The sequence below is a fragment of the Palaemon carinicauda genome, chromosome 37, assembly GCF_036898095.1.
Source record: "Palaemon carinicauda isolate YSFRI2023 chromosome 37, ASM3689809v2, whole genome shotgun sequence".
Classification (NCBI taxonomy): domain Eukaryota; kingdom Metazoa; phylum Arthropoda; class Malacostraca; order Decapoda; family Palaemonidae; genus Palaemon; species Palaemon carinicauda.
In genome coordinates this window covers 27,961,909-27,980,955 of record NC_090761.1, presented here as the reverse complement: position 1 = coordinate 27,980,955, position 19,047 = coordinate 27,961,909, and the positions used below count along the sequence as shown (strand labels likewise).

Below are 19,047 nucleotides of genomic sequence, written 5' to 3'. Positions count from 1 at the left end.
TAGGAAGTGGCCTAACGTCCAAATGCGGCTGAAAATCAACACGTGACCGCATCGAGTGAGGCTCTACATATCGTGACTGACGTGACTTAGCTACGCCAACGTCAACAGGACGCACAAAGGTTCGTTTGGGCGGCTGATGGCCAGGATCTCGATGAGATAAACGGCTAGGCTCAACGTGAACCTTATCGGCAGAATAGTCTTCCATAAGGGAGGCGAGCTTAGTCTGCATGTCCTGCAGTATAACCCATTTAGGGTCCACGGGAATGGGTGCGGTAAACGACGGGGTTAACGTCTGAGACGGCACAACCTTGCCTACACCAAGACTCTCTGAGCCTGTGTAACGTTGCTGCTTAGGCGGCGAGCAGTCATCCGATGACTGCAACGGGTCAGAACTGTCCCAATGACTACATCCAGGACGCTGGACCTGTCCTGAAGGGACCGACTTTCGCTTAAGGGGCCTAGAAACCTTGCTCCACGGTTTCTTATGCGAAAAGCCTTCGGATGACGAGGAGAAAATGGGCTCTCTCGTCTTATGGTAGGGGCGATCTTGGTGAGATACGCCTGATACCATAGAGGGAACGTCTGCTCGCTGATCAAGGCCTCTCGAACCCATAAGTCGTACGACATTACTTCTCCCCTGGGCTTGGGAGCTTGCAAGAGGTCTCGGACTAGGTGAACGACAGGCACGAACAGACGAACCCTCGGTCGCAACACTGTTCACAACACTTTGCGCACTAATCACTTTCCCACTATTTTCCGCTGTGGCACTCTGACACTTAAGCTCTTTAACGTCAGCCATGAGTTGATTACGATCAGTTGCTAACGCTTCAACTCTTTCACCCAAGGCATGAATAGCACGTAACATGTCTTGCATAGATGGTTCCTGAGTGCCAGAAGGGGGGTTAGGTACAACCACTACAGGGGAAGGATTAGGGTCAGGGGCATGTGGAGAGGAAAAATCTACTGACCTAGAGGAACTCCTCCTTACCCTATCTCTCTCTAGCCTACGTGCATACTTATCGTATTCGAGCCAATCGAATTCCGAAAGGCCCACGCATTCCTCACACCGATCTCCCAATTGACAGGTTTTACCCCGACAATTGGAACACACAGTATGTGGATCGAGAGAGGCCTTTGGAAGACGCCTATTACAGTCCCTAGCATTACACTTACGAAATCTAGGGACTTGTGAAGCGTCAGCCATTTTGAATTAGTCAAAGAAAGTCCAAAAAACAATCCAAGTCATCAACAATTAAATCTGTCCAATAAAGAGTTCAAGAGTTTAAGTTGAGGAAAAACACCTGCACTGCGAAAGCTCAAACCAAAATGAAGTACTTCACCAAGTATGTTGAGAAAACTCCAGGTTATACAGCGAGTATTGATACGTCTTGTCGTCAAGGTCGACAGAGAAGAATTGAAGGGTTTGTTTACATGCAAGAGTGGTATCTGGCCGATAGTTGGCGCTGGTGGGCACACCCGCAACCTTCATAGCGATCGCTCGCGAGTTTTTGAGTGTGTTTTCTGTCGAGCCGCTGAGCAGCAGCTATTATATATTCACCGGCTAAGTTAAATATTTAAAAATAAGTATTGCGCCCTCCCTTTCCTAGTCGACATCCACGGGAGAAGGGGCAGCGGAGTAACTGTAATAAAAAAATTAAAATTAAAATTATTTAAATCAGCTAAGAATACTCACTAGTAGTGAGAACCATTGATCCTCCGAAGGGTAGTGTTCCCCATGGAGAAAAAGCTGAAAAGTTGGAATTACAATTATAATTACACTAAAATAATTGAGACAAACAATCGGAAGCGCAACCTAACCAGAGAACGGGAAAGGTGCTCTCCCCATTAATACACTGTTGTTGAAAGGTGAACGACCTTGAGAAGAGAAAGACCGTAGTCAATCTCTGAGAGGCCGCACTCCCTTCGCTCAGTAAACCACGTTTCCTGTAGGAAAAGGGAAAAGGCGAAGACAACAGTTAAATGAGGAGGGTCCAGGCGACGGCGATTCCCCTGCGGCGGCCGAGTCAACAGTTATATGCCGACTGATGGACCAGAGGGGGAGAGGTCGTTCCCCACGAAGTGGAAGTGTCCTGGCCTTGCGCAAGTGCCGTGTCGTTTATGTGTAATAGTTAGAATAGTAATATTACATGTTTAAAACAAATGACGTAATATGTCATGTTGGTTGGAAGAGCTGACCGTGAGATTTGCTATGGTCACTCAAATTGTAAGCAGGATGTAAGATGCTAAGTTGCCATTCTTTCTTAGTGTCAACACATTGTCTCTTCGTGTGAAAGTTTGTGACGTCACCGGATGCAGGTGTCTTCCGATTCCGTCACTTGGTTAAGAAAAAGCAAGCATACGATATTTGTGATATCGGTAATTTATTCAGTTCATATCTAAACTTCACCAGAATTGGTCATGTGGACCAACACAGCTTCCTCCAGTGATGGAGATGTTTAACTCAGTTGTTATTCACAATAAAACTTAAAAACCACTAAGATGTGTTCAATAAACCATTTAAATACATCTGAAAACAACTCATACTCAAATGTGTGCTTAAGACAGTAGCACACCAATAAATGGTGGCAGCGATTAAACTCAAAGACAGCGGTTAAACTCTAAGACAGCGATTAAACTCTAAGAATTAGAGAAATATCTTCAAGACTTCAAAATAAATAGCTGTAAAACCAGAGAATGATCTTCAAGACTTCAAAATAAAAGCTGTAATACCTGATAAAGATCTTCAAGAACTCAAAACTATCTACAAGAATCTACAATTTTGACTAAGTCCAACGGAAATGCTAACACCAACATATGTTAGTATACAAATTGAATCTTCAATCAACATCCTAGGAAACCCAAGGACTGGCGTTCAACAATTGCAAAACATATCCAGGAAGAACTACATTCAACAAGAAACTAGAACGAGACATCGCTAACAAAACATCAAGAGAGAGAGAGAGAGAGAGAGACGACGAGTCGACTTCATATATAAGCTAAGTACAGAGATTTTGTATTCATTTCAGTTTGTGCAGTGAAGTGTAGTTATCACAAGTCGTTAGTCAATTATTACTGGGGTGAGTGAATTCCTAAACTTTGTTATAAGAAACTCCGAATTCTCATTTAGAATTTTTCTTTCTTTGTGCTAATTCCTTTTTCTTTCATAAACTCTTGGGGGGAAATGTATTGGGATTAGTAACATTGTTGGGGGAATTTTATTATACATATGCGTTTACGCAGTGGGCGTCTGTACTCATATAGATATTTTGATAGGATTGAAAGGGGTCAAAGAGATAGAAAAAAAAAGAATACAGGAGTCATGGCTCCTCCTGTCAGCCCTACCCCTGGACCTAGTGGTGTAGGCCAGGCTAATCCTCCTCCAATTGTGACGCTTGTAAATGCCAGGTCAGCAATCCTTCCTTTTCAAGGCCGTGTCAACGGGTTCTTGCCACAAAATGTGGAGTCATGGATTTCATCCGTTGATGCCCATTTAAATGCCAAACAAATCGTAGATCCTTTTGTACAATTACAAGAAGCTAAAAGTTTTATAGATTTTTCTAAGGGGGATGCGAGTGCGTATTTAAGAGGTGTTTCATTTCAGGAAGCAGTTACTTGGGATGATTTCAAAGTTAGGTTACGCGCGATCTATGGGGGTGAGGAAGCTTTGGATGTAGTGTTAACGTTACGAAATACACTTAATCAAGCCACTATGAATCGGCTTAATGTTGTTGAGAGAGCAGCTCTCATAGCTGATAGGCTTAACGAATATCAGGACATTTTAGGTAATTCCACTTGGGTTACTAACGATAATATCTCCGTGAAAGATTTTTTACGATTAATGTATTTAACTTGCATGACACTTATGTTGCCTGAAGCTTTAGTGCGGTGCTTTGATAAGAAGTTAATGCCTGCAAGTACGGAATTGGATGTCTATAAACAGATAAAGAAACACATGTCCAAGTGTCCAGATCTCGATCCCGTGTTAACTCAAGTTTTTGCTAAGAATGAAACAAAACCACAAACAGTGAACGTAATTAATAATCCAGTAGCGGGAGTGACGTGTTACAACTGCAAACGTCAAGGTCACATAAGCGCAGACTGTAGAACGAAATTTTGTTCAGTTCACAACACAGGATCACATTCTTATAGTCAATGTTACGCGCGTAAGACACAACAATATCCTAGAAATACACAGTCAATTCCACAGTCAGTTCCATATGGAAATAAAAAGAAAAATCCTCATTTTAACAATAAGAAGAAACAACAAAATGTCAATGCAGTTCAGAGTCCGAAACAAACAAACACTTCTTCAAATATCGCTGAGCCTGGGCCGTCAAACCAGACCTCGCAAAGTCAGCCTAATTTTCAGAATGTGCAGAGCAAAGCAAATACCACATAGTTAACTCTAGAGGGGAAGAGAGTGATGTTGGGTCAAGGTCATTTATGTCAACATCAATAGTATTGAATAATCAATTTAATGTTTTATCAGATAATTGTGAGACAATAGATTTTCCTATGAAACACACGGCCGAATTAAGTAAAACAGTGCATGCTCCCGTAGATTTGCAACGTATTCATACAATAATAAGCCAAAATGAGTTACGGCCAACCTTATATGCTGTAAATTTAGAACACAAATCCTTTACGTTATTTTTTGACTCTGGTAGTCCACGTAATATTATGGATTTGAAGACGCATCATTTGTTGTTTTCGAACTTTCCGATTGAAAAATCAGGAATCAGACTTTCAGGTATAGGAAATAATGAATTAAACGTCATAGGCATAACTCATGTTCAGTTCAGAGTCGGTAATCGCACGTTTGCCGATACATTTGTTGTTGTGAAAAACATTAATATGTATCCAGCTGTAATTATAGGATACCCATCTATGGGAAATCAAAACATTATCTTAGCTCCTGCAAAGCACGGCGTGTATATCAAAGGGAAATTCTATAAGTCTTCTAATACTTTAAAGTCAGTTTTGGATAAAAAGGAGACGACAAATGTAACCGTAACGTACGTTGAAGAACCAATAACTTGTCTCACTAATAAAGAAATAATATACGCGACCCAGCAGAATTCTCGTTCACCCGTAATATCATCTTGCACGCAATATATCGAACCAAACATACCTTCGAATTTAATAGTGCAAATAAAGAAAACACTACCGGGATCTGAAATATTAATCCTTTCCGATACTTTGAAAACTAACGGATTGTCTGTCACACAAGCTATTTATACAGTAGGCTCACATCAGCAATGTAATATCGAAGTCTGTAATCATTTAAATAACACTTTAGTAATTCACAAAAATCAACATATCTTGGATGTAGAAGTTTATAAACATCGTATTCTTACCGTTGCTGAAATCAATCACTCTCAATCAGTTGCGGATGAATCCCTTTTACGATCTATTAAAAATAAAATCAGTAAGGACATTCAAGACGAAGAAATTCAGCAGAAAATTTTTGAACTTTTAAATAAATATACAGATGTCTTTTCCACTACATGTGGATCCTTAGGAAAAACAGATGTGATCGAGCATCAAATAAGGTTAAAAGACAAACAGAAAATTATATATGTACCCTCGTACAGACTCCCTATGAAATTCCAGAATGAAATAAATGATGAAGTAGGTAAAATGTTAGAGGAAGGAGTCATTAGAAAATCAAATAGCCCTTATAATTTTCCTTTAATAGTTGTACCGAAAAAAGATCGAACATGGCGTATCTGCGTCGACTTTCGTCGTCTAAACGAGGAAACGATCCCTGATCGATTCCCAGTGCCATGTACTGACGATATTTTGTCTTTGTTAGGTCAGAATAAATATTTTACCAGCTTGGACTTACTTAAAGGCTTTCACCAGATATCATTAGAAGAAGATAGTATCCCATACACAGCCTTCAGCACAGCCAGGGGACATTATGAATTTTTACGGATGCCTTTTGGTTTACGTTGTGCTCCTATAACATTTACAAGAATGATTAACATAGTGTTTGGAGACTTGTTAGGGGATATATTGCATGCCTATATGGATGATCTTGTAATCTTTTCCAACACCTTAGAAGAACATCTACGTAAGTTAGAACTAGTACTACAGAGATTAAGACAACATAACTTAAGGGTAAAGATTAGTAAGTGTGAGTTTTTCAAAACAGAATTAATATATTTGGGTTTCATGGTGTCAAGCCAAGGTCTTAAAGTAGTCCATGATAAGGTGTCGGCTATACGTAATTTTCCCATACCTACTAATGTCAAGGGAATACAGCAATTTCTGGGTTGTAGTGGTATTACAGGCGTTTTATACGCAACTATTCAATAATAGCCGCTCCTTTAACTGATCTTACGAAGAAGGGCGTAGATTTCATATGGTCTGAGCAACATCAACAGGCGTTTAATACTTTGAAAGATGAACTGTGTAGTTCTCCTATCTTAAAATTTCCTGACTTCGGTAAGGAATTCTTCATTGCAACAGACGCCTCAGACTTAGGAGTAGGAGGGGTATTGCTTCAGCAATATGATAAACAGTTTTTCCCGATAGCTTTCTATTCTCGAAAATTGAGAACTTCCGAAAGTAAGTATGCAGTAATAGACAAGGAAGGACTAGCTATTGTTAATTCGCTAGTGCATTTTAAGTTCATAATTTACGGTTATCCCGTTAAGGTTCTTACTGACCATAAACCACTAACAGAGTTCTTTAAAGGCTTCAATCACAGCCCTAAACGAACTCGGTGGCATTTAATCATTCAAGATTTTGGCGCAAGAATCGGGTATTTACCTGGGAAAGCAAATATCATTGCGGATGCATTATCACGCAACCCCGTGTCATCTTGTACGGAGTCTTTAGCTGAATTAATAGATATATCAACATCCATGCCTATTGTAAAAACAATATCTGAACAAGAAGATTTAGGCTGGAGTGCTGAATTGTTACAGACTGAGCAAAGAAAAGATCAGAAAATAGAAACAATTATAAATGCTTTGAAAGGCAATCATAAAGAAAAAGAATATATAAAGTATAAGCAGCAGAATTATGTAATCAAAGATAATATTTTGTGTAGGACTGTGACAAGGAAAACCCGCAATACACCACATGTAACTAACGACCAGGTAGTAGTACCAAACTCACTTGTTTCCACTGTCCTGAATTGGTTGCATTCAAATCCATTACATGGACACCCTGGTTTCTCATTAATGTCACAGAAAGCCAAATCATTGTTTTATTGGCATACAATGCTTACAGATATAAAAAGACACATAGCTAATTGTCGCACATGTCAGGAAAACAAAGGGCATACGAAAACACCTGTTGGCTTAGGAGCTTATCCTGTTCCCAATCAACCCTTTGAAAGAATACATTTAGATTTGTTAACAGGATTTTACGAGTCAGACAGAGGAAATAAGCACCTCTTAGTAATTATAGATGCTTTAACTCGATATACAGAACTAATAGCGCTTAAAACTAAAACTGCGATTGAATGCGCTAGGAAGTTTTACGAGTGTTACATTTGTAAACATGGAATTCCACACATGATAATCTCAGACTCGGGTGGTGAATTTAATAATCATTTTCTTACCTCATTGTGTGAATTCCTCAACATAAAGAAGGTCAATACCATGATATATCACCCAGAGTCGAATGGGCTAGTGGAAAGAGCAAATAGGAAGATATTAAATATATTGAGGGTAACACTAGGGGGATCAGACCCCAACTGGGATATTGCAATACCGGCGGCACTGAGTACTCTGAATCATTCATATCATATATCAATTAAAATGTCACCGCATGAAGCATTGTATGGTACCCCAGTTAGAACACCTTTCCATGTATTAACGCCTACAACTAATCTATCAAATCCTTTAAAAGAATGTATAAATGCAAGTATAAGTCGATATGATATCCTTCGAAAGAATTTAGAAGAATCACAAATCATAATGAAAAGGAATCATGATAAAATAGCGAAACCAACTAAAACATATACCGTGGGTGATAACATCTATATTCAAATCAATGTCAGAAAAGGGCTCAACTATAAACTAACACCTAAGTTTGAAGGCCCATTTAACATTTTGGAAACATTAACGGCCAATAGGTTTAGAATTCAAAACGTAGCCCAACCCACGGATGAGAGAATAGTACCATTGTCTCACATAAGAAATTAAAAAGAAGTGAGGAAAAATTTTAATTTTTGTGACTAAAAGTTTTCTTTTTAATACAGGAGTAATTACATATATTTTTTCTCGTTACAGGTTTCCAAGATGAATTTTTTGTTGTTGGGAGTGATATTGTTCGCTCAGACATTTTTTTCGTATGGGATGAGTTCTAAGACTAAGAATATATATTTTAAATATGGAAATATAGTTGAAAGACAAGAAGACATTTTTATTACATCAACCAACGTAATTGTCGAAGTGCATATGCAAGCAATTTTTCTTCAAGAGAATGATGTCACTAGCTTAAGAACCGCCATTTCAAGGTTTTCTGCATCATTGGATGAGTTGCATAGGAGACATTTTCATTTGACTACTAAGAGTTTGCTTGGATCAACATTAAAAGTTGCAGAGATGCTATCTGATGACTTGAAAAATAAGACTGGAGAGACAGGATCTTTGGCTTATGACCTTTTGATGTGGACTGTAGGACACGAACAAAAAGAAAGACGGAATCCGTTCATTTATGCTGCATTAAGCATCCTTGGGTCTGTTGCAAGTTTAGGTTTAGGACTTTCCAATCGTCTTAAAATTAGTAATCAAAATAAGAAAATTGAGTTCTTGACTCATAAAGATGAATTGATTATGTCAGAACTAAGAGATCAGTTAGCTTCAATCAATAAAATTATGGATTTGTTAAATGAACATTCAGATAATATCATTCAAATTATGGAAGTACAGGATTTGTTAGCAACATTAACGTATTATGATTCAAAGATAGATCACATACATAACAGAATTGCACATTTCATTGAGAAATCCAAGGATTATGTAGAAGCTATCACGTTAGCAACTAAAGGTGTATTGTCGCCCCATTTGTTGCCTATACGTTACTTAAAATTAGTTCTGGAGAACACTAGGGATAAACTAGGCTATGTTCCTTTGTTAGACGAACATAGGTTAGAATTTTATTACAGCCTAATTACAGTAAACGTAGATAATAACAAGATTAGGATTACGATTCCCTTTGATTCTTCTGATGCCTGGCAATCTTACAGGATATCACCATTTCCGACTTTCATGACGAATCACTCAAATCCAGTAATATCCAGTTTGACAGGACACGTATTGATTTCCCCAGACAAGGAAACATATACGGTCATTAAAGACTTAAATCAATTAACTCACTGTTCAGACGCAATGGATAGAAAAATATGTACAGCTGACTCATTTGAATTCCGTAAAAACTTGATGGATTCATGCGAGTTAGGTATAGTGCTAGACGGTGCTCTCTCCCATACAAGTGAAAATTGTCTGGATAAGCTTTATCCCTTTGACAATAAAGAATTCAATTGCAGACTAAATAATGGCTCGTGGATACGATACGACAAGGACGGCTTCAATGTATCATGCCCTGACGGATCCACATCCTTCAACAACATCTTCGTCGCAGCAGATGGCTGTATCGGGACTTCCCCGAATTCCATGGTGACTGGCCTACGGACAATCATCAGAGAACGAGCTTACTTCGCGAACTTCACGTGGACCTCTACAACGCCCGCACTTCCTCTCCCCTATAAAGGAAGTGTGGCGAAACGCTTAATGAAACTTACCGAAAAGGACCACCTGTCACCGACTTACAAAGAGATTCTTCACCCTATATTACTAGCTGGTTTTTGTGTAACGGTGTTAATTTTTATCGCCGTGAACATCCTTGTTTGGCGTAGGTTACGGCACAGCAAGCAGCTACAAAGGAACGAGTTGAATAGCCCTGACAATACCCCCTACCTGATCCAGTTCAAAGCTGTATGAGTGGCCACCTCATTCGCTAAGGGAGTAATTTGTCAGGATGATGTTTGTATGAAAAGCTGATTAGTACGCTAGTAATATGTAATTAAAGAAATTCTCTACATTTGCATTGTTAAAAATACATTTAAAATAACATTTAAAAAAATAAATAAAATAAAAAAGGATATAAATCATTTTTTTCTCTCGGCATCTAATAAAAATATATAAGCCGGAATGTTAAAAAAGAAAAGAGAAAAAAAAAAAAAAAAAATATAAGATATATAACAGAATCTATGGGCATCTAATAAAATGTATCAGCCCTATATATAAATATACATATATATGTACGAAACCGTGGTACGTGTACGTACCAGGAATTCGTATTTGTGCACTAAAAATTGAGAATCTTGTTTCTGACAAAGGTAACAATTATTCTTTATCAAGTTACCGAATCATTTGTAAGTCAGAATTTGTTTTGTTTTTTGGTACCATGTAATCATTTGCTAGCAATGTACCATATATATGATCTTGGTTTTATCATGCGTTTTTCTTTTTGCTTTGGTAATATCTTTTTTGTATGCATTATTGTTATTAATTTTGATGTGCCTATTTGGACATTCGTCCTCAGTTGGATATAGCTAGTTTTGAACAAAGAATGATACGTATGTCCAGTCACACCTAATAACCATGTTTCGGCTTGTTGTTAAATTTTTGTAAAAAAATTGAGATAGCTGGCCGAGCTTATGTAATAGTTAGAATAGTAATATTACATGTTTAAAACAAATGACGTAATATGTCATGTTGGTTGGAAGAGCTGACCGTGAGATTTGCTATGGTCACTCAAATTGTAAGCAGGATGTAAGATGCTAAGTTGCCATTCTTTCTTAGTGTCAACACATTGTCTCTTCGTGTGAAAGTTTGTGACGTCACCGGATGCAGGTGTCTTCCGATTCCGTCACTTGGTTAAGAAAAAGCAAGCATACGATATTTGTGATATCGGTAATTTATTCAGATCATATCTAAACTTCACCAGAATTGGTCATGTGGACCAACACAGCTTCCTCCAGTGATGGAGATGTTTAACTCAGTTGTTATTCACAATAAAACTTAAAAACCACTAAGATGTGTTCAATAAACCATTTAAATACATCTGAAAACAACTCATACTCAAATGTGTGCTTAAGACAGTAGCACACCAATATATGTATCACATGCACAGCACAAACACTGAAAAGGAAACTTACAACATTTCTATACACATATGTGTATATATATATATATATATATATATATATATATATATATATATATATATATATATATATATTGTATAAGAAAAAGTAAGTTAAAAGACAAAAATTAATGGCAGTCCAGAATAGGCGAGGAGGAAGAGCGGAAACAACCGCTCTACATCCAAGGCAAAAGTAAAGTGAGCTAAATCACAGGTGTGTGAGGGGGAGTGGTAGCAAGCTACCCCCCTTATCCCCCGCTAACTAGTGGGTAGTTAACCCTCGTTAAATTTTAATGGCTCGTCATTTCAGCTCCGCTGAAAGTATAACCCCTAGTAAATAGCGTGGTTTGTATTCCAGTTACGGAACAAATTATAATTATAGTACCGTAGTATAGTAGGTTTGTAAATTGTATGGGCACATCCATATAATACTCAAAATGTATTACTATAGCTTCAAAGAGGTAGCCTCAGTTAAAATGGGCATCTAAATACAAAAACCTTTATAGTAATTAACAAAAACAGATAATAAACTAAGTACTGTATATTATTTTAAGCATGCCAAGAATAGGCCGTTTACCTTATGAATGTAGTGATGATACAACAACATATTGTAATCAGAGCCTCTGCTTCTTAGTCGTGTCTCCAATTCTCTTTCAGTGAGCTCTGGATGACGTCTTTTTTCAAATTCATATCTAGAGAGTTTCGTAAGAATTAACACTCTCTGCGGCTTGAAGTTTGATGGGTCTAAATTTGGTAGAGACTCAACTGAAAATTTCCTTTGACAAACACAGACGCATCCTGATTAAATACAAAGAAATTATTAATATTGAGAACTCATGGAGCTATCAATCAAAATTAGGTGATACTTATAATATATTTAATGCTCATTAACCACCTCACACAAAAAAAATATAAAATATTTGAATAACCAACTTGTTCTATAAAAAATCCAAAATTACAAAAAATTTCCAATAAAATATTTTCATAGATATCCATAGCTAGATCTTTTATATAACAGTATTCCCCATGTCAATTGAAATCAGTCACAGATAATATAGAAAATACTTCTGCTAGAGAGTTATGGGGTCCTTTGACTGGCCAGACAGTATTACATTGAATCCTTCTCTCTAGTTACGGTTCTTTCCTTTTGTCTACACATACACCGAATAGTCTGCCCTATTCTTTAAAGATTCTCCTCTGTCCTCATACATCTGACAACACTGAGATTACAAAACAATTTTTCTTCACCCAAGGGGTTACCTACAGCACTGTAATTGTTCAGTGTCTACTTTCCTCTTGACAAGGGTAGAAGAGATGCTTTAGCTGTGGTAAGCAGCTCTTCTGGGAGAAGGATACTCCAAAATCAAACCATTGTTCTCTAGTCTTGGGTAATGACATAGCCTCTGTACCATGGTCTTCCACTGCCTTGGGTTAGAGTTCTCCTGCTTGAGGGTACACTCGGGCACACTATTCTATCTAATTTCTCTTCCTCTAGTTTTGTTAAAGTTTTTATAGTTTATAAAGGAAACATTTATTTAATGTTACTGTTCTTGAAATATTTTATTATTCCTTGTTTCCTTTCCTCAATGGGCTATTTTCCCTGTTGGGGCCCCTGGGCTTATAGCATCCTGCTTTTCCAACTAGGGTTGTAGCTTGGCAAGTAATAATAACAATAATAATAATGATTAAGTAAAGAGTAGGTTTTCATTGAAATTACTGTATGACAACAAGACTGAGGTTTTAATATCAAAGAAAATCCTTTTTGTACAGTACTTAAAAGAATACAAATCTTTGGCTTTTATTGATAAGACTCACACCTACACTTGATAACTTGATCAAAGCCATTCTATCACCACTTGGAAGAATTAGGTTCCAGGTCAAAAGCAGAAGCAGGGTAAGAATGAATCCATACAATTCCTAGAGTCTGGCAAAGGATGTCAATGCTGATAGAGCACTATGCCAGAGGTAAGGAGTTGCTTCTTATAGACAGAGGCCTATGATAGGATATTCTATGGTTTAATTCATCTTCCATCAGACATGTTCTAGCACTACAGGGCCTTGGTTGCAAAGGTTCAGAAAAAGAGAAGGGAGAAGAAGGGTTTTAAGAACATCCTAACCAATGATGCTTTTCTGTCTATGTGGAGCTTGGATTGTTATACTGTATACTGTATAGGCTATTGAGCAGGATTTGCAAGTCTTAACCCTTTAGCTGGTGAACAGCCTGGACAAGCCTTATTTTTCTCAAGTATGGCTGGTGTGACATAGACCAATGCATTTAACTTCAGTCAATAAGAGCACTCCTCTGCTTTCTACAACATACAAACCTTCAACTCTTTACATGGGAGTATTTATTTTGGCAAAGCTGAAACTAGCTGTTAAAGCTTTTGCGAGGTGTAACTACCCTCTGCTAGATTGCAGGGGAGGGGGGGGAGTAGCGGGGTAGGCTAGCCACCCCACCCACACTAGCACTTGCGAATGACAGCCACTTTTTATTTTGGATCGGGAAAGACGTAGTCTTTTTCTCCCGCCAAAACCTTTTAACCAGTTCACGATTAAAAGCAGCTGGTCTAAACCTTAATAAAAAGTCCTTTTTCTTTCAGGACTACCTTCCTTGGGGCTCACGGGTTCCCCTTGCAAGGCAAGGTAGTAAAGACGACTGCCGACCACCGTCTCTCCCATCGACAAAAGTTCGTGGACTTTAACTCTTCAGGGTTATTGCCGGTATCGTGCCTTTGGGTACAACAAAGCTTTTAGAGCTTTGTGAGGACAGGTCCCATGTGCCTCATGGGTTTCCACTTCTCACAAGGGAGAAACTACATGTAGGCTATAACTCTTTGGAGTTGTCAACTACATTGTGCCCCTTGGAGTACAACAGAACTCATGGAGCTTTGTGAGGCCAAGCCCTTCAGGACCTGCATCTCATGTTTCAAATTATTACAAAGGCACAGCCTTTTTCATTCTCTTACGAGGGGATGTCATAAGTCTATTCATGCTCCTAAGTCTAGGATGAGCATGAGTACTTCACAAAGAAGTCATGTGTAGTGTTGCGGAGCCATCCACTGAGCTCTAGCGAGGAGGTTAGGTGAGCTCTTCTACGAGCATACAAGGTTGCGGGCCTTAGTACCCATTGTGAGTTTGCGAGAACCTATTCGCCAGCATGCTTCGGTAGCACACAGAGCTTCAGTTTGCTTCTGCTTACGTTTACGAAAGATAGCGCTAGGCAAACGTTGTCAGCTTCTCATTACGTTTATGAAAAGTAGCAGGCCCAGCCCAAAAGACAGTCAGTTAAACTTTTAATACCAACGTAGGTATGACGCTGCTATGCTATGTTTTTTCGTGGGAACAGACACGCACGAACATGTTAAAAATGCTACCGCTAGTCGACGATCAAATTCTTTGGTCAATAACGTTACGATTCATTGCACATACATTACTCCCACAAGCGGGCTCAGGATCGTTTTCAAATGCTTACCCGGAAGCAAAGAAGTTACGAATGTAAAACCGCACGCAGGCATTGCACATGCGAACAAGCATGCCTAGCTGCATTCGTGATATGGAACATTTTGACGCAATGTGACATGTGACTATGCATTCAGTGTGAACAGTTTCTTCAAAGACCCATACATAGACCCATAATAGATCCAGCTGTATTAGTGACTTCAAGTAATGCGATGTACAGTATTCAGTTTCATCCCAATTCGTCTACGTATAAACGTACATGAATTGGGATGAATGTACCTGGTTGGGACAGGTCTAAACTTTCTAATTACTTGTCAAATTTATTTTGATCTGAAATACAATAATATGAAGCTAGTTTTACAATTTACGAAACATTATGATTTAGTGTTACTGTACCTTGTTAGGAGTGAAGCCGGTTGGGAAGCAAACACAAGTTGAGAGTAATTCTTAGGATAAGCTGAGAATACGGCAGTCTAAGGGGCTACGAACTTAGTAGGTAAGGATATGCCGGTAAAGTTTTACAAGTCTACAAAGTATCATTTCAAGCAGAAAATATGTTTCCCTGTAACAAATAACATGATTTAACCGAATTTGACCTTCATTTTAACAGCAAAAAAACAGAACAACCAGTTCGACTAACTTCAAGTAGCCGAACTGGTTATTGTTGTTGTTGCAGTTGAAATAAAGGTGAAAACCGGTTAAATCACATTATTTACTAGAGGAAAACATATATTTTCTGTTAAAATGTTTAAATATAATGGCTCTTGTTCTGCTGCGGGCTCGCTTTGCTCGCCAGAAAACAAAAACATCAAGCTCGTATGTACTGGCAAGCGGTAATGTTGAGCTGCGCACGCTAACATTAGCAACGCTAAATATAATGGTTCTTGTTACGCCACTGGCTCGCTTCGCTCGCAGGAAAACAAAACATCAACCTCGTATGTACTGTACTGGCAAGTAGTAATGTTGAGCTGCGTACGCTAAAAATATACTAAAAATAACAGATTAAAATTAAAGAAATTAATGACTTACTTTTATGACCGGGACGACGAAGCTTGTGGGTCATTGGGGGTGTCGTGACTGTGACGCAAAAAGACCTTACTTGAACTAACAAAGACCTGACCTGGACAAAGGCTTCCATGGAAAAGGATTTGTTGGAAAGGGTATGGAGAGACCACTTGAAGAGATAAGGGAATGGGGTTGGGGAATATTAACCCCCATGTGCAAACTTTCCATACGTATGAGTTCGTGAAATGAAATGGTGAAAACTGGTTAAATCATGTTATTTTCTACAGGAAAACATATATTTTCTGTTAAAATGATTAAATATGTCTTTCATTATATATATTTTGTTAAAATACTTAAATATAATGACTTGTTCAAATTCGGTGTCACTTAACTCACGTATGTACTGGGAACGGTAACATTGGCAACGTTACCAACAGTAGACAACTTTACCAATGTTATGGTGATACACAGCGTTACCAACATTACGGTGGAATTACTAACGTTAGCAATGATACGGTATTATTATCGTGTGTATTTTAAAGAATTTTTCCATATACCCTTTACACAATATATAAAAAAGTACAAAAAGGGTACAGAACCTAACAAACACCCACCTAACCTAACCTAGAAGTTCCCAGGTCACACACCCAATATAATGCCCTTTGTTATATCACTTCACTCACGTTACGGTAACGTTAGTACTGTTACAATAACATTACTGTATATATAATGGTTCTTGTTTCGCCATTAGCTTGCTTCCCTCGCATGAAAATAAAACATCAAGCTCGTATGTACTGGCAAGCAGTAATGTTGAGCTGCGCACGCTAATATTAGTAATGTTACGCTAACCTTACCAACGTTAAATATAATGGTTCTTGTTCCTCACTTACGATCACAGGAAAATAAAACATCACCCTCGTATGCATTGGCAATTGGTAATGCTGAGCTTTGCACTCTAACAAAATATAATAAAACTAACACATTAAAGTTAAAGAAATTAATGACTTACTTTTATGACCGTGACGTCGTAACTTAGGGGTCACGGGGGTGTTGTGACTGAGTCTGTGGTGTCTTAAGTGTTTTGCCTTAGATTAGCACTGCACTTGGAACACTGTAAAAGTTGGTATATTACATTACGTGATTTAAGAAAATTATCAACATAGGAATACACCAAAATAGTTTCAAGTATGGATTACTGAAGCGGTTACAATTTTCTAATACTTAGATCGTAAAATACGCAAAAGACGTCACTTGAACTAACAAAGACCTGACTTGGGGGAAGGTTTCCACGGAAAAGGGCTTGTTGGAAGGTGGGGGTAGGGAAACATGAATGAACAGATTGGGAAACTTGTCCAGAGCAAGTATTTATGTGAAATCTGGGAGTGACAAGGTAATAACAAAATGTATAAAAGTAATATATGAAGATAAAATGGAATGTATGATAAATAATATTTGATGGGTATATAAAATGAGGTGATTTTATATGGTATCGGATAATAAAACGAGTAATACTGGGGTCAAACGTAATATGTATACGAGGGTATTACATAACTAATCAAGTAATAGACTTGAACAGAGCTGGTAGAGAGATGAATACTTACATTTTACGATTAGAGAAGAAGAAATCCTATTGGTGGGGGGAAAGTCAAAACCTGCTATGTACAAACGTACGTACAAGAGCGTCTACAACGGGCAAGTAGAATGAGAAAAATTAAATGAAAAACACTGCTAATGTTAGCATGATACGTTAACATTTGATCTACATTACACGTTGGCAGCACTGGTTACTATATTTTTTCATGAGACATAGTCTGTGCAATGGCACCTCCAAAGTTTATCCAGCTATACTGTTTTGTATTTTCCTCTGTTTATTATACATTCAAGAAGGTAATGTATAGAGAAGAAAAGGCTTGTTTTACGATTATATATCGTTTACCCAGTATGTTTTCCCCACCCAAAACCCAGAGTTCCCACTGGGGGTCCCCAATTTTCGTAGGATATAGATATATATATATTTCTAAAACTATTCAATTGCGACGGGACCGAGTGTCATTTTCGAAGAGAGCGTAATTTTTTCTATAAGAAAAAGTTTTTTCCTAGGTTACATTTTACATTGCCCTGTAATACACTACAATAATACCGTATCAAGACACGATTCGTGACTTGACGTAATTCGATTCGGCAAGACTTCCTTGGTATGAACAGAGCCTAATAAGAGGTCAATAATGTCTCTTTCGCAATCAAAGCTTGACTTATTGCAGATGATAAGACGTTTGTAGATCAACGGACACAGGTCGACTTAGACGTAGAAATAGGAAACTATTTTTCTAAATTAAAAGATATGGCCTGCCCTAACCTACCATCAGTTAAAACTAAATAGACCACTGTCACGACCCCGACAGCTTTTATCATTAATTATTAGCATGAACCAACCTTAAATCATAACATACCTGTTCTAACTTGACTTTGATAGGCAAAACTAAACAGCCGTCTTAAAGCACACATCGTCTGCATGAAACAAATCCCAAATCAGTACAGTACAAAATACTACGGTAACCCGACTCTTAGGTTGTTATTGTTCCTTTCAGATCGTTCACCACGATTTATACTATTCTGGCCCGCTTTCCCTTACTTGTGATATGCAACATTCATTTATGGTTAAGGGTTTAAATTAATTTTCTAGAGGAGATATGATAAATTATGCTGCTTGAAATAGTTTTGCGAATAATGTGGTGTAATAAATTAAAAGCCTAGTTCCATCGAAAAAAGATAGGCTCCTTTTCCGACCCTCTGAGTTGATCATCTTTACACCCATGTAGGTATTTCGGATATAGGGCATAGGGCTACATACTTTATTAGAAATATACACCAAACAATTACAAGCACAATCAACTTTAGATTATATTCTGGAAATAAATAGTGTTATATCATAGCATTGGAAAATCTGAAGAAATATATTTCGGGATATAATTGAAGATCAAGTTCAGAGATACTATGAAATAAATGCTAGAATGGTACTATACAAGAAATTTGCAATTAACATAAAATAAAATAAAAATAATGAAACGAGAAATCTGCAAGAAGATATAACAGAATTTTATATATGTAAAATACCACGATCAAGTGATCAGAATTTCGGCCGTCCAAAATATCTGAAAGAATTGCTACATATTGTGGAGCCAACAAATCGTGTTGACACGAGATTAGTTGTTACAAATGGTTTCAAATTGCTGGAACCAAAATATATGTCTACTGTCTACTGTAGGTTCTGGAGTCTTCAGATATCCAGCCCAAATACTATACAATAAGCTCCCACTAGACATTCGAAAGACTGAAAATATAAGGCTTTCAAGAGAAAACTGAAGATTTTCTTATTTTATAAATATTTCTATAATGTGGATTTGACAATAAACG

At 37.8% G+C, this 19,047-nt stretch overlaps 1 protein-coding gene across 3 annotated transcripts in view; it reads right to left on the bottom strand.

Annotated features, from left to right (window-relative positions):
- Positions 1–19,047, bottom strand: part of LOC137629532 (NAD kinase 2, mitochondrial-like) — a 144,858-nt gene that overhangs the window by 90,483 nt on the left and 35,328 nt on the right. Inside the window, exons 1-3 of one of the 3 annotated variants that reach the window (XM_068360939.1) lie at positions 18,084–18,247; positions 16,643–16,744; positions 11,747–11,967 (exon numbers count right to left, since the gene is read on the bottom strand). In XM_068360939.1, the coding sequence (XP_068217040.1) occupies positions 11,747–11,776 (30 nt within the window). In that variant the 5' untranslated portion in view covers positions 11,777–11,967; positions 16,643–16,744; positions 18,084–18,247. Of the gene's footprint in view, positions 1–11,746; positions 11,968–16,642; positions 16,745–18,083; positions 18,248–19,047 lie in introns of those variants that run through there. The other 2 variants (XM_068360938.1, XM_068360940.1) reach the window with 2 other exon arrangements.